The following is a 26699-nucleotide window of genomic DNA, read 5'->3' as shown; positions in this document are numbered from 1 at the left end:
TTTATGACTCATGGACTTCAACTCCTAGAATTCCTGAGCCAGCTATGCTGGCTCAGGAAGTCTGGGAGTTGAAGTCCATGAGTCATAAAAGAGCCAAGGTTGCCTACCCCTGGCATAGACTGTGCAAATATGTTTTGAGTAGGAAATATGTACTGGCTAGGAAAAAATAATATCTGTGAAAATAGCTTTGGCTTCATGTATTAAGTCCTGCAATTCCTTGCTTCCAGGAATGAAACTAAAAATATTTAAAAGATATAAAATCCATTTTATGCTCCATGTGTAGCATGTGCAATAAATGCTACTATATTCATAGGAAATATGATTTCTGCATTAAATATGAAACATTTTAGTAAAGAATATTGAGCTGGATTACATAAAAAGACTGTAAAGATTAATACATTCCATAAAAACTGCTTTAATATTTCCGCTGTTTCAAATGAGCCTCATCCTCTTATGGCTTTTGCTTAGAAATCAGTCCACTTGCTCACCATTATTCCAGAAGTAAAGAAATGTCATTTTTAGCAATTGAGCATCAAGTTTAGGGTTAAATTTGATGGGGAATGAAACCATAGCAGGCTTAATCAACTATAATAATAATCCTAGTGCCAGTTATTGAAGAATCTGTTTTCTTACAGTGAGGGAAAACATGATTTGATCCCCTGCTGATTTTGTATGTTTGCCCACTGACAAAGAAATGATCAAACTATAATTACAATGGTAGGTTTATCTTAACAGTGAGAGACAGAATAACAATAAAAAAAATCTAGAAAAATGCATTTCAAAAAAGTTATTAATTGATTTGCATTTTAATGAGTGAAATAAGTATTTGATCCCCTATCAATCAGCAATATTTTTTGGCTCCCAGGTGTCTTTTATACAGGTAACTAGGTGAGATTAGGAGCACTCTTTTAAAGGGAGTGCTCCTAATCTCAGTTTACCACCTGTATAAAAGACAACCTGTGCACAGAAGCAAACAATCAATCAGATTCCAGATTCTTTTTTGAAATGTGTTTTTCTGGATTTTTTTTGTTGTTATTGTGTCTCTCACTGTTAAAATGCCTCCTTAATGCCTCCTCCAGCTGCCTGCAATTAGTGCAGGTTCGCGTCCCACCAGGCTCAAGGTTGACTCAGCCTTCCATCCTTCTGAGGTAGGTAAAATGAGGACCCAGATTGTTGGGGGCAATAAGCTGACTTTGTAAAAATGCCGCTTGGGGGGCCCAAAAGCCCTAATAAGCAGGTATATACATAGAATGAAGGCTATTGCTAAGCACATTGATTTGTGCTTCTTAGATTGTAAGCCGCCCTGAGTCTTCGGAGAAGGGTGGGATATAACTGGGATTTAAAAAAAAATAAACCTACCGTTAAAATGATAGATTGATCATTTCTTTGTCAGTGGGCAAATGTACAAAATCGGCGTGGGATCAAATAATTTTTCCCCTCACTGTATCATTTTGGAAAATGCTCCTCTCAAGTGCTATTAGGATAACTTGAAAAACACTTAAAGGCATACTTAGGGATTTATATCAACCCAGTGGAATTTTGGATTGCTTTTATTTGAACTGGTAATTCCCAAGTAATGCCCCACATGTATTTTTAAAACAGCTGTTCCCTTCAGTTTCAAAATTAGTATGGTATGTTGTATTAATTCTTAGAAAACAATATAAGAGATTTCTATTCAAATATTGAATATCACTATAAAACTGTTACTATATTCTTTCAAATGCAGTATAGAAGAATTGGATTTAGAGGTAAAACATATTTATCAATTGTAGATTTCTCTCAAACATTGTTTAATGTGTGCTTCCTCATCTATAGAATTCCTGTGGATGAATTAGTTTTGCAAATGTGTGATTTGTATAGAGTGAAATAACTGGGAGAAAATACTGTAGCTATTACTATTCCATAGACCTTTATTTGTCTAAGTTAACCTGATTGTTTCTGTCCTGGAGGATTATTTATTATTTGGATTTATATACCGCCCCTCTCCCGAAGGACTCGGGGTGGTGTACAAGGCAATTAAAACACTATATACAACACATAATATACAAAAATTAAAATAAATTAAACCAAGCAGCCCTAAACAATAAAACACGTTCTAAAATGTAAAATTTAAAATCTAAAATCCCAGTCCCTCAGTCCAGGCCGGCAAGTTCAAATAGCCAAGTCTTCAGGTCGCGGCGGAAAGAGCGAAGGTCTTAACTGATTCTGTTGGCACTGGGAGGTGAACTACATTTACCTGGCTTTGACATCAGGGCACCCTTGATATCTTGAGGTGACTCTATTGCTGATCAGATCTCTTGTGTGTGCTTTTGTAAAATATGACCGTGTTTGACATGTTTCTTGTTTTTATACTTTTTGCTGTACGCCACCCAGAGTCACTTCTTGTGAGATAAGTACCCATATAAATTTATTAAATAAACAAATGAGAATGAAACAATTAGAATGCAGTTTATTTTGAACTTATTTTATGTGTTTATATTGTTCAATCCTGTCACAATAAAATTCAAGCATGTGTTCCTTTGCCAGGCCATAGTGTTCTAAGACCTTTCACAAAAAAGAATATCTTCCAAATGAAAAAAAAATGAAGTTTCCTTGGAGGACATCTTAACTCTGAGGAAAATATGCCCAGTTTGTTTTCCTGGCAAGAGTGGAGGTGGCTTCCCATTCCACCTCTCTCAAGTCTAGTATAGGAGTGAAATTTCTGAGGCATCTCCCATCCAAATATTGACTCTATCCAACGTTGATTACTTTTTTAAGATGGTTTGATAGTGCCATATAACTGGACATCTTCTATGTACCTTTCAGCAATTAGCTCACTGTGTTGTGGCTGTTATAGCCAAGCTATTTTTAAGTGATATATAGCCAGAAAACAAATCAGTTAATCTGATATGGTAGTTAATACTCCTTCAAATGGTAATGCTCTAAATATTACTTAAATCAGATTGTTACTAAGAAAAGGTATTGCCTATAGGAGAAGAATTTGTTGCAGTAATTGTCCCTGTTATTACCACAAGTGATCTTGAATGTTTAATTCCTTTTTTTCTTATTTTTAGTCCATATTTCCAAAAAGTGTCATGAAACCAATTCAGCAATATAATAATGGTCTGAAAACAAAACAATGAATTATTATGCTCTGAATTACATAATGTTAATTCTTTACATAAGATCTACTGTTATAGTAGTTTTTAATGTCTCACTTATTCATATACTAGAACATGAAAACATTGTAATATATCAAATGGCAATTCTTTCCTTTCTGCAAATTGAGCACTAAAGTCTTCTAATTGCCCTATTCCTCGTGGGTGATTACTGCCGAGTATTGGGAAATCTTTTGATATGTTGTGGTTGACTGGGATAGAGGAGTAATTCATTACAGACAGCTTAGCAGTTGCCTAATCTAATTACTGTCATCATGAAAACAAAAATTATGACACACGCTTATATGTTAGAGTAAGCATGGACTTTCATGTTTCAGTTTTGTTCTTTATTGACAGAAGGACCAAATCCCAAACTTGAAAACTGACTAAGCAAACAAAAAACAAAAACACCCCCTCCCTCATTTCAGCATTAAACAAGTTTTACAGTGGTGTGCTTTATCACAGTCAAATAGGACTGTATTTTATATTGTAGTTTACAGCCTAAAATTTCGATGACAACTTTGACAGTTAAGCTTCACTTTTGCCCACATACTGCATTGATCTCTTAATTGCCGATAAATATTGTTAGAGTAGAAACAGTTATATGCGTGGGAGTTGTGCAGGAAAGGATTGTTATATATTTTTTGCATCTTCATGGTTATATCTTGTTTTTTTTAATTTTACAGAACTTAACTGCCTTAGTAGTTGAGCAGGTAGAGCTAGAAAACATATATAATGAGCATAATTCTCATACTTAAGAAAAATAAAATAAGTAAAGCACATTTTGCTCCTGTGCTAAGTATTAATAGTCTGCTTTTAAAAATGAAATTTGATGCTTGTCTTGTATTTTCTACATAATATCTATTACCTTGCTCTTTAGTCGTATTCCTTTTATCTTATGTTCTATGCCTGTTTCTTTTTTACACCCTTTTTCCTGTCAGAATTAATGGCACCTGAGTTAGCTATACTCCGTAGGGGCCTGCAGCGGCTGAGGCTTAAGAAGGCTGAACAGCAGAGACAGCGAGAGCTAGCGGAGGGTTCAGCACAGCAGTCCTCCAGCTCTGATCAGTCTTCCCTTAAGGGATCCTCACAGGACCCTCAGCCTACAGGTTGTCATTTGTCAAGGTTTATTAAGCAGCTAATGTAGTTACGTAGTTTGTGCTGCTGTTGTTTGCTCAAGACGCTTTCCCTCAGGAACAAAATAGTGTATGCAGTTGCTGCTTGCCTGTTGCATTTGTTGGTATTTATCGTCACACAGTTAACTGACTAATACTTGGCTGGATCGATCTTTACCTCTGTAACACGTTCAGTTAAGGATATGTCACGTCTGGATAAAATGTGATTTTTTTTAAAAAAAAATACTGTTCCAGCATAATCATTTGTACCATTAAAGCCCTTCTATTCCAACCTGAGGAACTGAAAGAATTCATTAACCCTAGTGCACAGGTCTGCAACGGAGCCGCATGCGGCTCTTTCAGCCGTCCCCTGCGGCTCCCAGTCCTCTGCCATGTGCACTCCAAAAAAAAAAAGAAAAAGGTGGGACTAAAAAAGTTCAACCAATCAATTCAAATATGCAGGGTAGGTGCATATCTTGCCTTGGCTCCACTCTTCAGTCAAACCCTGTTCTGCACATGCGTGCATGTACGCGCATGTGCACACATTTTTTGTGGCTCCCAGTTTTTCCTTTTGTGAGGGAACCGGTTCCGAGTGGCTCTTTCACTGTTTCAGGTTTCTGGCCCCTGCCCTAGTGCCAGCGTTTAACTAGATTTAGTTAAACTTCGTTAAGTATTCCCTGGAATGGAAGTCCAGGAGAAACTACCTCACTTCATTTCTGCTAAAACTGCAAAGATAGCCTTTGAGATCAACCAGGAATTGTGTATGTTTTTTCTAAGATTGTTGTTTGGGTATCTGATCTGAGGCTGTTTATGGTAAGGCTTCATAGTAGATTTTTTCCCCATTGTGATTTGTAAGAATAAAGGGTTTGTGGATTTTTGGCTTTGTTTTCTTTTATTGGGATACAGAACTCAATTTCAGATAAATAGCAACTGAATTATAAGATTTTTCCATTTGAAGAAGTAAAAAAAACTATAAATTCATCCTTCTGTTAGGTGGCATTTTAATTTAACTCACAAATTACTAAAATTTATCTCGTGTTAAAAACAATGCATGACAAAGATAGGTTTGGCAGTTTTGCACTTCATAGTTTGGATTTTTTATTAATTGATGTTGCTAATCCTTGTAAAATATAAATATGTAAAGGTTAATGAAGCATAATCCTTGTTTGAAATGAACTTGAGAAATTCCATGTTGCTGATATTACCCTTGATCTTAGAACAAACAGAAAATCTTTTTCATGCTTTAACACAATATAAGATAATAAGCTTTTGCCTTTTAGTATCTTGCATTAGATATTTTTTGAAGAATGAAATTCCAGTCTATTGGCAGAATGAAGCTCTGTCCTCAAAATATTTCATATTAGTTCCTTTTTTCACTGAGCAACACAACAACATAGAGTGACTGATCTGCATGTGGAAATGAATTGCCTTTTAGGGCTTGAGTGTATGGGTGAACCCCTTAGACAAACTTCACTTCCTTGAAGCAATCAAAGAAAAAAAATGACAAATATCCTGTAACATTATGTGGGAAAGAGATGAACTGATGTCTTGAGCCAAGCCTAAGTTCTGATATATTGTATATGCTAGTATGATATAGTGGTTAAGTGCTGCCTAAAAACTAGGAGACTATAAGTTCTAAGCCTCTTTTACGTATGAAAACCAGTAATGGAGCTTCGAACCAGTTGTCACAGAAAAGCCACCTCACAGGATTGTTGTGGGGAGAGTAGGCAGGAGTATGAGGTATGCCCACTGCCTTGAGTTTTTTATATATATAAAGGTCGAATAATTAATAAACATCATCATCATCTTACATCCTGTGACAATACCTTTAATATTATTAAACAACATCTGCCTATCTCAGGTCTTTGGGAAAAATTCGATAGATGGGACACAAATGGTAAATCCAGTCTAAATGTCTGGTTTACTACACAATCATCCATAATATGCATAAAGTAATATTTTGGAGGCATCCATTATCAGCATGTTGAATTACAAAACTTGTGTGAGATCCCGGTTTTTGTAGTTTCTGTCATTCCTTCTATGACTTTTGTTATATAAGATGAATTTTGTAAAATAAAAACAGTGATCTGTTACACGTTTTTGGGCTTGATGATGATGTGCCATCAAATTGATATTGTCTCTTAGTATTCACATAGATCAGGATAATGTGCCCCAACTTGGCTACTGGTATGTGTGTATGTATGTGTGTATCAGATAATTCAACATGAAGTTTATTTTTAAAATATCTAAATTCATGAGGTATAATTATATTTTACTTAGTTCTGTTGTAATAAGAAATTGCATTTTTTTATTATTCCTCAAAAGAGGTTAGGCAAGCCATATATAAGAGTATAGTGTTTTAGTCTGTTATCCTCCTGACTACTGAAGTTTTCTACTAAGTTACAATAAAAATTGGAAGCTATTATTTCTCAGAATGTTTCAATTGTCAAATTAAAATGATTAAATATATTTACTGGAAACATTCATACACAGAATATAATAAACATTACTATTTTTAAAAAGATAAAATGGCTCCAGCATTTATTAGTGTAGAAATTATTTATTCATTTCTAAATTTTAATTTTATGCCTCCTTGGCTTATTGCCTTTGCCAAGAAGGACAGAATTACAAATTTCTTATTACATATTGTACATCAATATTACATCTTATATATCTTTAAAAGACCATGGCTAGCACAAGCTAAATAGCACAATTATGTACAAGTTTTTTTTTGTATACTGGGGTTTTATCTTTATAAGCCAACTGGAGTAACTGTGAGGGAGGTGGGCGGCAGTAAAAATTTTATTTATTAACAAATGAATAAACAAATAAATAAATAAACATATTTTTATTTGTAATACTTTCTTTTTAGATGATGAAAAAGCAAGTCCACGGCCAGGAGCAAGTGAACCTGTTTTAAGTTTACATTATAGCACAGAAGGAACAACTACAAGTACAATTAAATTAGATTTCACTGATGAATGGTAAGTAGTCATTACAAATGCGGGCTATATTTTGAACTGAAACTTTTATTTTTATAGTTGTTATGTAATAGTATAAATAATTTGATTAGAAACTAAATAGTATCTGATTCTTTTTAGAAACTTTGGGAAGCAGATAGAGGATCTATATACAAAACAATTAAAAATATTAGAAGAATATGAAGAAATTGTAATGACAATGATTACTCATTGCATTGCATATATCAGGATATTTTGGTACAGCATATTAAGTCATTGTTCAAGTTCCCCTTTAGTCATGAAAGTCAGCTGGGCGATTTTGGGATAGTCAGTCTCTCTCAGCCCAACCCACCTCAAAGGGTTGTTGTGGGGAAAAGAGGAGGAAGTGTGTTCAGTATGTTCATCTTCTGAGTTATTTGTAAAATTATAAGGGTGGCATACAAATAAATAAAATCAATAATTGGACATCTGATTTCCATATGTCCCTTGAGTAAGCGTAGCATCATTTATTGAGGCAATATTCCATCCATCCTCTCAATGCTAATGTCCATTCAGAATACACAGTTCTTAATCTTCTGGAACACTAGCAGGAATGAGGCTATTCCAGGGTACAAGCTATTCCAGAGGAGGAGGTTTATCATCAAGAAGGGCTAAAAATGACAATCTAAAGCAGGGGTGTCAAACTCAATTTCATTGAGGGCCGCATCAGCATTGTGGTTGCCCTCAAGGAGCTGGGTGGGTATGGCCAGGGTGGGCATGGCCTACTGGGTGGGCATGGCCAGCTCTACAGTGTTCGCATCAAGGGTGCCTATGGGGGCCTGGGCAGGAGTGGGACAGATCTGAGGGTCTCTGGCAGAAGGAGGGTCTCTGGGCCAGGGCCAAGGCAGTGGGGGCCGTTCCCTCACTGTTTCCAGGATGGCTTCGCGGGCCACATGAAACCACTTTGCGGGCCTGATCCGGCCCCCGGGCCTTGTGTTTGACATGTCTTGATCTAAAGTAACCCTTTTCTCAATCCTACTGGACAGATTGATTCTATTCAGAATAGGCTATCATGTATATCACCATGTCCTAAACTATATCAACATGAGAAAACCAGTTAGGAAATAGTAGTTTGCCTGCCCATAACAACGATTCCTGAAGTGGTTATTTGTGCATACATAGTTTATGTTTCTTATGAACCTCTGACAGATATTTTCTATACAAAATGATTTGAGGCAAAAATGTGCATGTTCCTGGCAATAATCATGATCCCCAGACAGTTCCATAGGGGCTCTATAGTCCTTGAATGATATATTAGACTTATTACAAAGGTTTATTTTTCTATAGCAGAAGTAGGGCAACCCCCACCTACCCCAGAGGAAAGACTGAAAAGTCCTGCTGCTGCCCCTCCATTTTCTTGGAAGCTGAGGCTTTTTTTCCATGTTCTCTTGTTGACTGGAACATTCCAACATAACTTGGACAAGGAGCAGGACTTCAGAGAATGCAATTAAGTGTCAGTTATCAACAGATGCAGTGAGCGCCTAAGTTAAGAAATTCAGCTCTCCTCTTCTAAAAGGGCAGTCCTATAAGAGAATGTGAAGAGCTTGAAATCTGATTAGTTATAAATTCTGAACTATCATTCTTATCTGCTTAGAAACAGCCAGCTATCTTATATGTTTACCGCTTCCTGGAATACAATGAAGATATGGTTTATATTATTTTTATATTATGGGTTTTCACAGAAACAAGGTGAAGATAATGGCATGATGTCGTGGTGCAAATGTATGTACTTGTGATGCAAGTACCAAACCATGTTATTTTTGATGATAATGTCATGATACATGTGCTATCATTTTGACATTGTTGCAGCTTGTTACAAATGCCACTGGTTTTCTAGCCATGTTTGTCTTTATTTCTGTGAAGTCTTTCATGGTGGTTAAAGCATTGCTATCTTAGAAGAGGAGACTTGAATTTCCTTTTATCTTTAATATCAATTGATGGTGGATGGTTGTTTACATTCTTGTCATTCCTGCTCTCCTATTCAGGTAAGTTCAAAATAGGGTGGAATCGTACAACTATATGACTCTGGTACTGTAATTGAGACTCTTAAAAACGTAAGTGCAAACAACTGAGGGGATTTCTTAATATTGGAAATACTTTCTATCAAATTATTTCCCTTCTATCTGACAATGAACACATTGTTACACTAATGTAATTTTGTTACCCTTCTGATTTCCATAGACATTTTCATTGTGAGTTTTGAGTTCCTACTATTTGAATTTTATATTGCTTTATTTCTGATATTTTTAAAGTGTAGCTGTATTAATTTTTAATATTAAATTTATAGAGCTGATCTTTCTGTCTGTACTTTACAAACTTTTGAAGAATTTCTAAAATATCTAAAACAGTGCATATGCTATTGCATGCATTTGTTCCTAGGAGTAGCACAGCTTCAAGTTCAAGAGGGAGTGGAAATCAGAGCAAAATAGAAGGTCAGGAAGAATCCCTAAGAACTGCAGGTTCAGAGGTACCAGCACCAGAGACTGAAGAATCAAGTAAGATGTGCTATAATTTCTGTTATAAAAAACACCATGTTTTTTTAATTATAACAGTGTTGACCTATTCTCATGAAACTCCAACATATTTGTTTAGACAGACCAAATAATATTTTTGTTTCATTTTGGATGCAGAGGACAAACAAAAATATATTATTTGAATCACAAAAGAGCTTAGTTAGGAAGCAGATGTTCATTAACATTGTTAAATTGGTGACTGTTTCTTTTTATAATATATTTTATACCATTTTTTCATTATACCTATTTACATAACTCAAGTGTTGAAAGCTGAGAGATAATAAATTTAACAGTATTGTGGAATTATGAACATCAGTAGTTCTTGGCTTAAGTCCATTTGAATGACTGTTCATAGTTACGGTGGTACTTTAAAAAACGGACATATGACTGGTCCTTAAAGTTCCCTCCCTAGAGTCCACATACAGCACCTATATTGTCTCCCACATTCCCTTTCTGGGATTTCTGGCTCTCTCACTTAACCACCCGTGTGTTCTGAGATCATGATGGCAACTGGGGCTGTTGGGATTTCAATTTATGACTGCATCACTTAGCAACAGCAATCCCAGTTCCAATTTTCATCATAACCTGAGGACTACTTTACTATTTGAGCTGAGCAAAAACTGTTAGAGAGCTGGAGCTATGCATTAAATAACCAAGAATTTTCAGAAATTATAACTGTACATAAGTGCTGTAAAATGCTAGCTCAAGAATTACCTAATATGTACTATGTAGCATTAAATATGTATTAGTAAGAAGAAGACTATTGGGTGAAGAAAAGATTTAAGAAATAATTAACGTATTGATTATGAAAATATAGAAACTAATTATTATTTATTGTTTTTAATGACATGAATCCAGACAACATGGTGTTTGCTAAATACTAAAGAATGTTATCTTATAAAAATTAATAACATCATAAAAAAAGAATCACCTACTACAAAAATGCTACAACCTTAAATATATTTTAATAATTGTTTAAATAATAGTTTGAGCTGACCATAAATACAATAAGGTTTATAAAACTAAATCATCATACATATCTGGAAATCTGCAGCAAAAATAAGAATAGGAATCAGGATTTTCTTTTATTGGGATTACAAAGAAATGTGTGCCTCTTTTGTACCTCCATGTTTTGAGAAAGCATGTTTTAGCTGTAACTTTTGTCATATGACACATTGGTAAACTCAAAGTTCTTTAGACTTCATATTTATCACTTTTGCTAACAGGATCAATATCAAACACTTACTAACAGGATTAGAAAGAGTACCGTAGTTTAAAACATCTGCAAAGCACCATCTTGCCTCTTCCAATGTAAAATATAGCAGACTTTGAAATCATTCTAAACACCATTTATAGTAAAGAGCAAATATTAGAAATGGTTTTTATCTATCTGCAGTATTCATCCATTATTTTAAATTCTCTGTTTTAGAAATTCCTGAAGAATCACCTGAAGAAAGTACAAATACTGAAGAGCTAATGTCAACAAATGAAAATGTTGATACACCGCATTCGGGTATGTAAAATAATTACAGATATATATGTTAAAGGTAACCTCCTATAATTTTTGGAATATTTGCAATTAATTTATGCTGAACCAACAATTTCTTACTATAGAATATTATGGTTTTGTTACTATAACTCTGTGCTACCAGTGCATTATCTAACTACTATCAAAGAGCTGCTTTGAGTAAAATGCTTGTGGAAAATGTTGTACCCAAATAGAGCAACAACTAAAAGAAAATTAAGTGCTTTTTCACCATTTACAGCTATTATATCTCTTAATAGATTGTATCAATTTTGTATAGTTCATTGTTCTTTCCTGTTAAATATATTCAAAAGTGTTTGATTACCAAATATTATTTATTCTATCAGACAATGAGATATCTGACCAGCCTGAAAGTACTATGGAACAAGGAAATGTTCCCGATCTTGATTTAATCTGCCAGATTCCAAGAGAAGATTTATCAGGCAAAACCATGGAAGAGCAAGCAAGCTTGAGTCAACAAAGTACAGATTCTTCTACCATCCCAAATAATACCAATAATGAACCTCATTCTCAACCAGATTCCTCAGGACTTGCCACTCATGAAGAATCATCAACAAGAAGTTCTGTTTTCCATGAAACTGATGATAGCGATGATGACCCTGTTCTCATACCTGGTGCACGATATCGTGGAGGCGTTAGTCATAGGTTAGTATTCTTGTGTTTGTTTCCTGCCTCCAAAAACTTTGCAGCACATTTATTCAGATCTCAACATTCTCTCACTGGCAATTTGCATTGAGTAAAAGCATGACAGATCAATTCTTCACCATTTACTCTTGCTGTAACTACAGTTGTGGCTTTATGTATGTATTTGCACTCAACTTCAGTGATCTTACTGAATATATTATTTTCTAGATTATATTTATTCAATAATTTAGTACACAATTTGCTGCACAGATTCATCAAGGGTGGAGTTCTGTCACAGTTTCCTAACTGGATCATTTAACCTCTGGGGATATACAGGTGAAACTCGAAAAATTAGAATATCATGCAAAAGTTCATTTATTTCAGTAATGCAACTTAAAAGGGGAAACTAATATATGAGATAGACTCATTACATGCAAAGCAAGATAGTTCAAGCCGTGATTTGTCATAATTGTGATGATTATGGCGTACAGCTCATGAAAACCCCAAATCCACAATCTCAGAAAATTAGAATATTGTTAAAAGGTGCAATATTCTAGGCTCAAAGTGTCCCACTCTAATCAGCTAATTAAGCCATAACACCTACAAAGGGTTCCTGAGCCTTTAAATGGTCTCTCAGTCTGGTTCAGTAGGAATCACAATCATGGGGAAGACTGCTGACCTGACAGTTGTGCAGAAAACCATCATTGACACCCTCCATAAGGAGGTAAAGCCTCAAAAGGTAATTGCAAAAGAAGTTGGATGTTCCCAAAGTGCTGTATCAAAGCACATTAATAGAAAGTTATGTGGAAGGGAAAAGTGTGGAAGAAAAAGGTGCACAAGCAGCAGGGATGACCGCAGCCTGGAGAGGATTGTCAGGAAAAGGCCATTCAAAAGTGTTGGGGACTTTCACAAGGAGTGGACTGAGGCTGGAGTCAGTGCATCAAGAGCCACCACACACAGACGGATCCTGGACATGGGCTTCAAATGTCGTATTCCTCTTGTCAAGCCGCTCCTGAACAACAAACAACGTCAGAAGCGTCTTACCTGGGCTAAAGAAAAACAGACCTGGTCTGTTGCTCAGTGGTCCAAAGTCCTCTTTTCTGATGAGAGCAACTTTTGCATCTCATTTGGAAACCAAGGACCCATAGTCTGGAGGAAGAATGGAGAGGCACACACTGCAAGATGCTTGAAGTCCAGTGTGAAGTTTTCACAGTCTGTGTTGATTTGGGGAGCCATGTCATCTGTTGGTGTTGGTCCACTGTGCTTCATTAAGTCCAGGGTCAACGCAGCCGTCTACCAGGAGATTTTGGAGCACTTCATGCTTCCTTCTGCAGACGAGCTTTATGGGGATGCTGACTTCATTTTTCAGCAGGACTTGGCACTTGCCCACACTGCCAAAAGCACCAAAACCTGGTTCAATGACCATGGGATTACTGTGCTTGATTGGCCAGCAAACTCACCTGACTTGAACCCCATAGATAATCTATGGGGCATTGCCAAGAGAAAGATGAGAGACATGAGACCGAACAATGCAGAAGAGCTGAAGGCCGCTATTGAAGCATCCTGGTCTTCCATAACACCTCAGCAGTGCCACAGGCTGATAGCTTCCATGCCATGCCACACTGAGGCAGTAATTGCTGCAAAAGGAGCCCAAACCAAGTACTGAGTACATAATGCATGCTTATACTTTTCAGAGGTCCGATATTGTTCTATGTACACTCCTTGTTTTATTGATTGCATGTAATATTCTAATTTTCTGAGATTGTGGATTTGGGGTTTTCATGAGCTGTACACCATAATCATCACAATTATGACAAATCACGGCTTGAACTATCTTGTTTTGCATGTAATGAGTCTATCTCATATATTAGTTTCCCCTTTTAAGTTGCATTACTGAAATAAATGAACTTTTGCATGATATTCTAATTTTTCGAGTTTCACCGGTATGCAGATAATTGTATTGAGCACATCTGTATTTGAAGTACATAGAGTCCCGTGAAGTTTTTGCAGTGGTGTTTACACACATTTTCTTTGATTTATATCCTGCCTTTCATGTAGCAACTCAAGGCACCATAGGTAGTGTTCCTTCCTCCCCCTTTTCCTCACTTCACGCCTTGAGGTAGGTTTGTCTGAGAACAGAGTGACTGGAACAAACTCACCTAGCTGACTTTCATGGTTTGGCTGAGAGAGTGTTTGGTACAGAATTATTCAGAGAGCTGTCATAGCTGACTGTGGATTTGAATCTGGGTTTTCTGTAGTGTCTTTAGTGTCCTTAACCTGTGCACCACGTTGGCTGTCACACCTCAAATGGTGTGACTTGAAGCTTGACCAAAATAGAATATCTGATAAAGTTTCTCCTTTTGCGCAAATTTTCTTTGACTTGTAGAGAATAGATGTAATTTGACTGGCGAACATGAATACATATATTTTTACGCATTGCGTTCACCCCTTTTGAAACTGTGATAGAAAATAGAGATAATGTCATCAGAAACAAATTATGTAATGTACACACGCATAATAAGAGCTTTTGTTCCTCATCTTTATATTTTTCTCTAAATATAAAATATGTTGCCGTTTTCCTATAAACAAGTTGATTTTTAAAATTTCTAACAGCAAATGTTCCTAGTTCTTTTTCATGTCTTTCAGGAATTACATTTTCTTTCTGATTTATTAAAAAAGATTCTAAAATGAGAGTGCTTGGAACAAATAGGTTCCATTATGCATTATGATTAAAAGAAAAGATACATTATCTATAATTCAGTCATTTTATTATGGTCACAGAGCAGCATTTAGAGTGTCTATAATTTACTAAATAGGAATATTATTTTTATTTTTTTTTTAATTTGCTCAAAATGGGATAAGTAACATTTTTAATTCAGAGACTGTACTAAACATTTTTGGGATGTCTGAAGGACCACTAGATGGGGTTATGTGATACTAGTGATGCCAGGTTTATTTTGTGTACATTTGATGAGAAGAATTCATTCATTTTTTAACCATGTTAATTTAAGCCTGGTCAGGGCTTACTCTAATATATTGCAATTTTTTCCGAACTTGGTATATTGAGAAACCATGCTATCACTTTTCAGCATTTTTGTTTAATATATGCTGTATGGGGCCATAAAAATATAGAAAAGTTTGCATTCTTTTGGCTCTGAGGTCACACGATTTCAATTAAAGCGAAAAGAATTGCAGCCTCAAATAATAATTAATGCCAAATTTCAGAGTCATTAAAACATAGATTTTTATTCCTAACTATCAAGATATAATTTCATGATGCAAGCTCCCTTCCTTCATACAGTAGTTGCACTGTGTCATGGCACACATGCATGAAAGTGGTAGTTTGCATCAAAATGCTGTGAATCATTTAGTTTCATGTCCCTACCCCCCTTGGACACCTGCATACTAGCACTAAATAGGTAAAGGTAAAGGTTTCCCCGCACATGCGTGCTAGTCGTTTCCAACTCTAGGGGCCGGTGCTCATCTCCGTTTCAAAGCCGAAGAGCCAGCGCTTGTCCGAGGACGTCTCCGTGGTCATGTGGCCAGCATGACTAGACGCCAAAGGCGCACGGAACGCTGTTGCCTTCCCACCGTAGTGGTCCCTATTTTTCTACTTGCATTTTTTACATGCTTTCGAACTGCTAGGTTGGCAGAAGCTGGGACGAGTAACAGGCGCTCAACTCTGTTACGTGGCACTCGGGATTCGACCCGCCAAACTGCCGACCTTCTGATCGACAAGCTCAGCGTCCTAACCCACTGAGCCACCACGTCCCTTTTAGCACTAAATACAATCACACTTATGTCTTGATAAACAGTGGAAATAAAATGTTTCTTTGCAACTGAGCATTTTATTATTACAGAGTTGTGTAAAAAGTGATACGACAGCAACATTTAATCTTATTTTTAACTGTGTTTTGTAAAGTCCCGATACATTAACAAATTCTGTTTTGGAATATTTTGATTTATTGCCCACTAAAAATTGGTATGAATTTAAGCTGTATGTTATTCACATAGATGTGCATGTTTCAGAAGAATTGAGAAACCCAGTATCGATTTTTAAAAGCAGTATTTGGTTTTGCCATAGCTTTTTGGTTCAGCCATTCAGATCTATTCATTCGATCTAGACCTCAGTTGGTCCCATGTAACTTTCTGCATCAAGATAAGTAAAACAGTAAAAGGGCTAGCTGGGGAGAGATACATAGTAAAAAAGCCAGTTTTTCTTTTTCATCATCAGGGCACTCAATTGCTGCATCTTCCCAATTTCCTCATCCTAAGCCAGCACCTTTTTTGTCTGTAGACTGATATCTATTATGGGGATAGAATTACTCATTAGTTGTTAATAATTTGTTGCAGTTTGGTACCGCAATATTTAGCTCTTTCATTTATGATTACAATTCCAGTTCTTTTTTCTGTTGGATTTATAAGATACATCCATAATCTGATCAGAAGATCTGCCATATCCAGCCTAATGACTGGATTCTTCAAGAACAATAGGATTTAAGCACTCTGCTAAAAGATTTAGAATGAAGTCATTTCAGGACCTAGATTGCTGTAATAGTAATAAGGTTTTTCTACACTGATTCTCTGTTAATTCTCACTACTAAATGCAAACCAAAAATATTTTCTTCCACTTTTTATTTTGAATACAAGTAAATTGGTATGTTTGAAAACAATGTAGGTACTGAAGAATTAATGGTGATTTTGCAGGAAAATGTAATAAGGAAAAAAGATCAATTATTAATACTTAGAGTATTATGAACATGGAAATCAAATGGTTAATTTGGCCTGAGGATGCAGTTTTTTCTTTAAAAATAATTCATATAGCATTTTTGCTTGAATGACTTTAGCTGTTATTCCTTTTGCTAGATATATCAGAGGAACAGCAGTAGGTGATAGAATAATGAGGTAATTCAAAATTCCCATTCTATAAACAATTCATTAAAAAAAGATTGGTGCAGTATTTAACAACATTAGTGATTATATTACCTGTTTTAAATTTACTAAATTGCATATAAAGGATGTTATGAAGCGATGATTTAGCTGCATGTTGTGCCCAGGAACAGTAAGAAGAAAATGTTGTGTATGGTTTTAATAACTTTATTAACATTGTTTATTGGAGATGATTGTATAAAAACAGTGAAAATCAAATTCACCCTGTTTCCCTTTTTAAGCACATAGCATATTTTGCATGAACCACTGCTAATATGAGTTTGAAATGATTTGTTTTGATTGATTTAATGTTGTTTTTCAACAGTAATAGTAGACAACATTTAGGATAACTATAAAATGTGAGTTGGGAACCAAATGAGTATGTGGGACCCTTTTACACTGAGATTTAATGTTTAAGATTATTAAGTTTACTCTTAGAAAATGTCTCTCTTCAAACTTCTGAAAGTTCAAAAATTAGCTTAGTAATTATACATTATTTTTAAAAAAATCCATTTATTTTTATTTTTATTTTAATTCCATTTATATCCCGCCCTTCTCCGAAGACTCAGGGCGGCTTACAAGCTTAGCAGTAGCCTTCATTCTATGTATATGCCTGCTTATTAGGGCTTTCACACACACCCCAAGCGGCATTATTACAAAGTCAGCTTAATTGCCCCCAACAATCTGGGTCCTCATTTTACCTACCTCTGAAGGATGGAAGGCTGAGTCAACCTTGAGCCTGGTGGGTTTAATGCCCAAACTGCTTTTTAAGTTTCTGGGGGATTTAAAGTTATATAGAAAATGTAAGCATATGTGTCTGGTTCCTAGCCACATGATAAAAGCTGGAAGACCTTTACAATTTGCTTCTGATAATAGGATATCTTATTATGCTAAAGAAGGTTTGGAAGTATATAGTTACCTATTGTCTTGACCTTCTTGACTTAGTGCATACTAAATACATAGCATATTCCACAAAAAGTTTAAGCCCATATCCATACCTAGTTAATTCCTGCCGTCTGACAAGAGTACAGAAAGGATAAGAACTAAAACATCATCCAGGCAAACAGGTCAGAGATTCCTGATAGCAGGTATGGTACAGTTTGAGGCATTCAGGTAAAGAAACTGGCCTCCAGATTCCCTCAACTTCTACCCAGGACCAGGTGAGCCTACTGTATACAGACAGCCCTGGTTACAAAAGTTGGCTTTGGCAAAGTCTCAGCAATGCTTACCCATATTTGGGAGAGTTCATCTATTTTGACTCTTCCTAGTCCTTTATTCATAGGGATCATTATTTGGGAGAACTAAATGGCTCTGGCTTGGATGCAAGATCCACATCCTCATGTCAGCATCTGAGTCATCTTGACTGGGTTTTGTCTCCTTGAAGTTGCTTGGACATTTTTCCTGAGGTATGGGTAAAGGGGAAATGGAGGAATTCTTCCACTTCTTTTTCATCTATATCCTAAACCATATATTAATATGTTTTTCAGGCCCCTTGGCACGTATATACATTCAGGCTCTATAATTTAAAACCATGTTAATAGGTGATGAAGGTATCCTTTAAGATAACTTTTAAAACAAACAAAACCCCACAAAATTTTAGAGAAATCTTCAGAGTCCCAGAGAACGAGACCTTGAAAACAAATATTTTGCTTGCACACGTTGAGAATACCTGATAACTTTATGTGATTAGTATGAAATACATGCATATGTTTGAAATTTGATTAAATTAGGAAGACATTAAAAAGAGCAAGTCAGGTATGAACAGAAAACAAATAACATGAGAGAAATTTACTGGACAAATATTTTAAATAGCCAAATCTGCACTTAATTATTACTGGCTGGGAGTGAGGTGGTATTCAGGAGGAAATAACATTCTGCTTGTTTTGCAATTTGTTGCTCAGTTTCACTGGTGTAATATTTGGGGTTCTCCAGAAAATGCAAAAAGGTACATTCAGTTAGTCCATACTGCCTTGTCTGTTTGTCTATCATGCAACTTATCTTGTGTAGAAGTGACTTTAGGCAACTTATAACCAATAAAAGCAAGAAGATGAAACATTAAAACAATATTAAGAAATTGTCTTAAGAATGAACAAAGATGGCAAAGAAGGAGCAAAATATCCACAGGGAGGAGGTGGGGGTCTTATCTCAGTCTATAAACTACCTCCAGTATGATGTGGCCCTTTTTAGTTCAGAATCCTTATTTTCCTTTTTCCACATAAATCATTCAACTCAGCTACCTCCAAACAATATCAAATAATGTCATTACCCCACCCCACCCCCAAAATTTCATGTACTCTTGTTTTACACAACCAGTTCAGCAATCCCAAACTGAATCCTCAAATCACAAGAAGCAATTAAAAATTGCTCCATTATTTTCACAACGTGCCTAAATTATCCCCCTTAATTTGGTAATTACCCCCAGTTTAAAAACAACTGTGCTAAATACTCATTTTCCGCATTCCAAGACAACTTTGTTTTTCAGGCATACATATTCAATACCCCCGTCTTTCCGTTGCCTCACTTTTCCTATATGGTGACTGCTGGCCAAGCATAGTGTTCTACTCTTTATAACATTCCCACATGCAGACATTCTTCCATTACTTCAATGCTGGGCCGTGCTTTAGTTATTTCTTTCCTTAAGCATTTGCAGTGTTGTCTAGGGTTCATCTGTCAGATGCTCATTCTGTTTTAAAATTTACTTACAACTGACCATAGGATGCCCTTACTTAATGATTTATTGTTTTCTTGTCTTGTCTATTTCTCGATGCTGCAGTGCTATCTCAGTGGAAAAGCAGGGTAGCCCTTTACTATGTAACTGAAAATACCAGTATTTCTGTCCATAAAATGAAGCTATTATGTAATTTTCTGATACTACTAGTCTTTCTGTTCATAATCTACAGACGATCTGCTGTTGCTCGTATCCAGGAACTTTTCAGACGAAGAAAAGAAAGAAAGGAAATGGAAGAATTAGAAACACTAAATATTAGACGCCCTTTAATAAAAATGGTTTATAAAGGTCATCGGAACTCACGGACAATGGTACCTCATTTCTGCTAAATATATTGCTCTACTATCTTGTTTTAGAAATTATTATTTAATAATAAAGTTATCTTTTACTTTATTATTAAATAATAAACATTAAGTAATAAATATTTTAGCAATTACTATTATCTTCCTGGACAGGTTATTCTCAAAGCGTTAATATCCTGTTTATTTATTAAATAACCTTGTAATGTAAAAGGAAAAAAAGCATGGAAATATTCTGGTATATGCAGATAATAGAGTTGTCTCTTTTCTAAACATATTGTAGATATTGTATATCTATGATAATTTATTTAATTTTATCTTAATAGCTGGCAATACCAACTAAATTTGACTTATCTCAGAAGCTGGTCAAGGTTGGACCTGGAGGACCATCTGAATATTCCAGGCCCCTAGGCTAGACTGGGAAGAAAAACAAAATCCCAGAAGAAGGCAGTATCAACCTATTTCTGTGTCTGTGTAGTTACCAGGAGTTAGGTTCAAGTGATGGGCACTTTTGTCTTTTTTATATTTGTTCATGACAAATATCATGAGCTGCTTTATGTATAGATGTCATCATTTGGGTAGAAAATAATCTTAATAAAAAATAATGGATTAGATTTGGCCTTGCTAATTTTATAGAAACAATCATTCCATGAAGACAGATATGGAAAACCACTGAAAAAAATTAAGCATACTTTTTTAAAAGTGCTGAAAGCTACAGATGCTATACTAGTGACAAGAGTTAAGTTGTGACATGTTAAATTAAAAAAAATGTTTCTGTCAAGTCATTGATTAGTAGATCTGCACTTAGAATATACTGCTCACGAAAGAAATATTCTCCATGCGTGCAGGTGTTAATCTTCTTTGCAAAAGAGAAAAACTTCTTTCTGAAATTAAATTCAGAAGACATTTATATGTCAGATGCAGTACAGTATTTATTTTACTATTTGGTGAAATAATCTATATAGCTTAGTTAGCATTTGATCTTGACAATTTGTGCCCTTCAGCTTTATTTGTTAGTGTAGTTGTTTGTATAATTTAGTTCTTATCCCAAGTTAAATCGTTTTTCCTTTAGGGATTGCTGAAATGATTAACCTATCTGTAAATACTTCCCTTATACTATGTTGTACAATCTATTGTTCTGTTCCAGTTTTAAATAATCTCTACATTTTAAAACATATATGACACTTTGTCATCCACCCTCTTCAGCTTCCTTTTAATTAATCCATATCACTTTTTGGAAGTTTCTTCTGAAATGAACAAAATTTACATTGGCCTTTTGAAAGTTGTGTTTACTGCCTAAATATAATATTTATTGATATTGTACTGACTGTTCCAAATTGATTCAGAAAAATTCTATATTGCATCAACTGGATTGTTATGTCTGGCTTTGTGTCGGATGGTAGGAAGTTGATGCTATAATTATATAAAGATGTAAAAATCAAATACAGCAGTCTTTTGTTTTTGCTTTTTAGTACTGTATTTATTTTCAAAGCATAATCCAAGCTACTTGAAGAAAAATAATTTTATTTTTTCTCTAAACATTTCCCGATTTTGGCACAATAAATTGTAATTATCTAAACATTAAATGTGAGAACTTCCCCTTCTGCTAGTGAAAACTACCAAGCCTGTGTTCAGGCCCAGTGTGTCTCTGATTTTAGAGAACAGATTTGAATGCTTTCTTTTTCATGTTTCTCAGCGATGCTTCTTAAACGTAAAAATAAAGTGCCTCAGTTGTTGTATTAATTAATTTACCTGTAGATAAAAGAAGCCAATTTCTGGGGTTCTAACTTCGTAATGAGTGGTTCAGATTGTGGACACATCTTCATCTGGGATCGGCATACTGCTGAGCACCTGATGCTCCTGGAAGCAGATAATCACGTAGTGAACTGTCTGCAGCCACATCCATTTGATCCAAGTAAGTCTTGTCTCCATCTGTAATAGACAATTTCATAGATACCTTGTATGGAATCCTTTGTAAAGTTGGCTGGTGCAAAAATAATGAAATGTGTATTGCAAGATAATCCAAACCCTGGTTCATCTTCTTATATCCTGACATTTGAAGCAAGAACATGACAATGACCGTTTGAAGCTCCGATGACACTGAAAAAAGTAACTTATGACCATTTTTCACACTTACGACTGTTGCAGCATCCCCAATGTCACATGGTCAAAATTCAGAGAGTTGGCAGTTGACTGATATTTACGATGGTTGCAGTGTGCCGGGGTCATGTGATCATCTTTTCTGACCTGACAAGCAAAGTCAGTGGGGAAGCGAGATTCACTTAATAATCATGTTACTAACTTAACAATTGCTGTGATTCACTTATTAACTGTGGCAAGAAAGGCCATAAAATGGAGCAAAATTCACTTAACAAACATCTCATTTAGCAACAGAAATTTTGGACTCAGTTGTGGTTGTAGGTGGAGAACTACCTGTATTTCAGTTTCCCCTTTGGAAAGAAGCCTGTGACTGAAATATCACCTTTTCTATCTAAAAAAAGTCATTATGTTTCATTCTGTTTTTGTCTTTATTTCTCTTAACTGGTGTGGGAAAAATCCACATTTGCCCCTATTCCATGATTGCAAATCCTACGTTGTGCTACACTCCATCAGGATCCTATTTCAAAAGACAACAGATTGATACTCAGCTGGAGTGGAAAACCAATGATTTAAATATTTTTCATATTTTATTTTACATCATGAATATAAACATCTGTTCCATGGTTTTAACAAGTGAAGAGCACACAGTCCTTCATTGGAGTAACTCAAGTCAACCAGAGATTTTACAAAATAGCAAAGCAGTGCTATAAATGTAAAGGATAGCCTCTTCCTTGAAGAAGTACCATTCCCTGGAATAGTAAAGCAGTGTACAAAAATAAATCAAACACTTAAAAATAATAAAATTAAATATGTGGGCAGAATTAAAATCTTTCTCCTAGATGCGATATCCATGGTGACTATAGTGCCTGGAAAGTTATGACAACGTCACAGCTTCCCAGGAGGAATGTGCCTCTATAAGAGGATATCGATACTATTCTATATTCAATTACATAAATCCTTCTTATGAAGGCTAATTTAGGGCTAAAGTTTAACTCTAGTATTCAAAATATCATAAATTGTTAAACTGATTAGTTATCACCCTCACCAGATTACAGTGGCTCAGCGGGTTAGGATGCTGAGCTTGTCGATCAGATGGTCGGCAGTTTGGCGGGTCAAATCCCGAGTGCCGCATAACAGAGTGAGTGCCTGTTACTTGTCCCAGCTTCTGCCAACCTAGCAGTTCGAAAGCACGTAAAAATGCAAGTAGAAAAATAGAGACCACTACAGTGGGAAGGTAACAGCGCTCCGTGCGCCTTTGGCGTCTAGTCATGCCGGCCACATGACCACAGAGACGTCCTCGGACAAGCGCTAGCTTTTCGGCTTTGAAACGGAGATGACCGGCCCCTAGAGTCAGAAACGACTAGCACGCATGTGCGGGGGAACCTTTACCTTTACCTATTATAGATAGTATGCCATCCCCGAAGCTTTATTTGAAAGTAGAACGTAGAAATATTTTTAAAAGGGTAGCAAGCAGTTTAACCATTCAGAATATGTTGATTTAAACTTTTGCCCTCAATTAAGCCTTCATCATTCAGTCATGAGTTGTTTCCGATGTTTTTCTTAAACCTTTTCTTACTTTTTATATAATATAAAGGAAATTAAAAATATAGTTGCAATTCTGTTTTTATCAGAACACAGAGTACTAAAGGAGAGTAAGGGCACTTAAATGGGAGATTTGGGCCATATAGAAATTAATAATTTTATTGAAACAATTTAATTGGTAAAAAAGCAAATCATTAATCAAATAGAAATTATTTAATTAAACAATATTCTTTAATTAAATTAAATAAATGTATAATGAAGCCTGGGACCCAGTTGACTGGTTCTCAGACTCACATTTGTCTGGTAAACTTTTTCTCTCCTATTGACTTACGGTATATATTTATTCCTGAGATTTTTTTTTAAAAAATGCTTCTGTATCAAGTATTTACATATTTGTTAATGTGAGATATCTTCCTGTTCTTTGTTTTTTGAATAACATATCTTTCCATTACTTGAAGGATAGTGCAGGATAGGGATTTCTCGTCTATCTTAATATTTTTTTAAAAAAACTTTCAGATGTAGGTAGTCCTTGACTCATGACCACAGTTGAGCCCAAAATTTCCATTGTTAAGTGAATTTTGCCCCGTTTTATGACCTTTCTTGTCACAGCTGTTAAGTTAGTAACATAGTTATTAAATGAATCTGGCTTTCCAATTGATTTTGCTTGGCAGAAGTCACAAAAGTGATCATATGGCTCTGGGACCCTGCAACCATCATAAATACATGCCACTTGACAAGCATCTGAATTTTGGTCACACGACCACAGGGAAAAACATAAGTAACTTTTTTCAGTGCCATTGTAACTTCAAACAATCACTAAAGGAATAGTTGTAAGTCAAGGACTATCTGTAATTACTGATGTAGTAGAGTACTGTCAAATGCTATTTATATTTACAGAGCTTTACACATGTTTTCTAATATATTTCTAAACAACTGTTTAGTTTTAGCTTCATCAGGTATTGATTATGATATAAAAATCTGGTCACCACTAGAAGAATCCAAGATTTTTAATCGGAAACTTGCTGATGAGGTAAGATGTACTTTTGCTCTAATATCAATACTATGTTAAAAGTGATATCTCTTTTTCAAATTAAGTTACCCATATTTGAGCAAATGAACCTGTTTGCATCTCTAATAACTATAATTTAGAAAGAAGTACTATTTTCATAGCTGCATTACCTTAAAAAGATCATAAATTAATCTTAGGATAATATGGAATGGATTATAAAGTTTATGTGACATGAATTGAGACATCATTAAAGTGTACATAAAGCTTAGCAATAAATTCATTTCAGTGGTTGTACATCATACAAAATTCAAATTTGCAAGATTTGTTTGCTAAATATGAGCAATTACTGAGACAAAATCATTGTTGTGTGTTAATATAATAGTTGCACTATTATATATAATTGGCCAAGAAAACAACTACTCTATTAAATGTTTGTTTAATTACCATTCTACTCCTTTATAGGTTATAACTCGAAATGAATTAATGCTGGAAGAAACTAGAAACACAATTACTGTTCCAGCTTCTTTTATGTTAAGGATGTTGGCATCTTTGAATCACATACGAGCAGGTAAGATAGCTCCAGATACTTTTGGGGCTTGATTTCTTGTGAGACATGCTTTCTTAATTTCTTTTATTACATCCTCCTCTTCTTGGATACTTATAAATGTAAGCATAAAGGCCACTGTACATGCAGGTTGCCTTTTGCCAATAATAATAATAATGGTGGTGGTGGTGGTGGTGGTAATAATAATAAAGTTGGAAGGGACCTTGGAGGTCATCTAGTCCAACCCCCTGCTCAGGCAGGAAACCCTATACCATTTCAGACAAATGGCTGTCCAGTCTCTTAAAAACTTCTGGAGGACACAACCATTTAACAGAATTTTATATTTGGGTAGTAGATTCTATTCAGGCACTACTTTAAATTAGGAAAGCTTTGCATGTTTTTATTCTCACATTTTCTCTCTAATATTTGTAGAAATATTTATAGAACAAATATATGTTATATTCTATTTAAAAATGTAAGAATGCTGTAAGACTAAGAATGCTTTTGTCTTTAATATATTGCTTTTATATCTCATAGACCGGCTGGAAGGTGACAGGTCTGAAGGGTCTGGCCAAGAAAATGATAATGAAGATGAAGAGTAATTGGCTATTTTCTGGAAACAACAAAATGTCATGAAATTTGTATAACTCGTGAATTATATTTTTCCTTACAAAGCTTTAGTGCAATTTTAAGGTTTTGCTTTGGGTAATCTAACATTCTGATTTTTGAATGTGTGTGCATGACTTGTGAGAGTGTGCAAGTTAAAAAAGCAAAATGTTTTTAAAATGTTTTGCCATGTATGAGGAGTGCTAGACAATGCAAAGTGCAATATTTTCCCTTAACTTGCAAATATGGGAGCTTGGATCAATGTTAAAATAACTTACCTAATAGTAAAAACATTGGTTCAAATAAATTTCTATACCTGCTATTTGCATGTTTATTGCTTTCTATTAAAAGATGTGGTTGTTTTACCTTTGTGTTTGTCTTTTCACTGTGACTGTACATAGCAAACCAGCCAACCTGTTAGAATACATTACATTCTTACTATTGGAGTGATTTCATTCCTCCTTCTGTTCCCAAGTGATCTTCTGTGGTTAATCTTTAAAAGATTAATCTTTTAAAAAGAAAACATGAGAATTTCATTTGTTTTGCTCACTGCAAGTGTTGGAATGAATGGAATGAAATAATTTTATATTAAGGTATTTATAAAATCATGCTAATATTCCTTGTAAAAGCAGTTTGTTATATATGTATGTGTGTATTTGTGCGTTTGTGTACACACATACATAAGAACATACACATTGCAATATGACTCTTGTGTTTTACAACAGTTATAAAATACAACATGTCCAAAGTAAAAGTTAAAATAAACTTAACACTGAAAGTAATATGGAACAATTCATAAATTTGCATGCCATCTGTGTGCATTGGCATGCTAATCTTCTCTCTGTTCCAATTTTAATACATGTCCGGTAAAGGTATAGCATAGAGGGCTGCTAGAGGAGTAATTACAAGACCATTCTTTGTGTAGATACAATCACATAGACTTACTATGGAAGACTGTGTTAGCAAACTTAAGCTTCACTAATATTATTGTAAACTAATAAGAGTGCC

General features: G+C 35.2%; 1 protein-coding gene across 7 annotated transcripts in view; it reads left to right on the top strand.

The window, feature by feature from the left end:
- The window catches only part of DCAF6 (DDB1 and CUL4 associated factor 6), a 56502-nt gene extending 30448 nt beyond the window's left edge, over positions 1-26054 (top strand). For 2 of the 7 annotated variants that reach the window (XM_083361360.1, XM_083361358.1), the window contains exons 11-21: positions 4079-4246; positions 7125-7236; positions 9631-9746; positions 11194-11277; positions 11637-11955; positions 16801-16839; positions 19764-19902; positions 21649-21805; positions 24474-24562; positions 25004-25109; positions 25623-26054. In XM_083361360.1, coding sequence (XP_083217486.1) covers positions 4079-4246; positions 7125-7236; positions 9631-9746; positions 11194-11277; positions 11637-11955; positions 16801-16839; positions 19764-19902; positions 21649-21805; positions 24474-24562; positions 25004-25109; positions 25623-25687 — 1394 coding nt within the window. In that variant the 3' untranslated portion in view covers positions 25688-26054. The remainder of the gene's footprint in view (positions 1-4078; positions 4247-7124; positions 7237-9630; positions 9747-11193; positions 11278-11636; positions 11956-16800; positions 16840-19763; positions 19903-21648; positions 21806-24473; positions 24563-25003; positions 25110-25622) is intronic. The other 5 variants (XM_083361363.1, XM_083361361.1, XM_083361362.1 and 2 more) reach the window with 4 other exon arrangements.
- Positions 26055-26699: the final 645 nt, after the last annotated feature.

This window comes from Vipera ursinii (genome assembly GCF_947247035.1).
Source record: "Vipera ursinii genome assembly, chromosome: 4".
NCBI lineage: Eukaryota > Metazoa > Chordata > Lepidosauria > Squamata > Viperidae > Vipera > Vipera ursinii.
The sequence above is the reverse complement of the archived record's forward strand: the minus strand, read 5'-3'. Positions and strand labels throughout refer to the sequence as shown.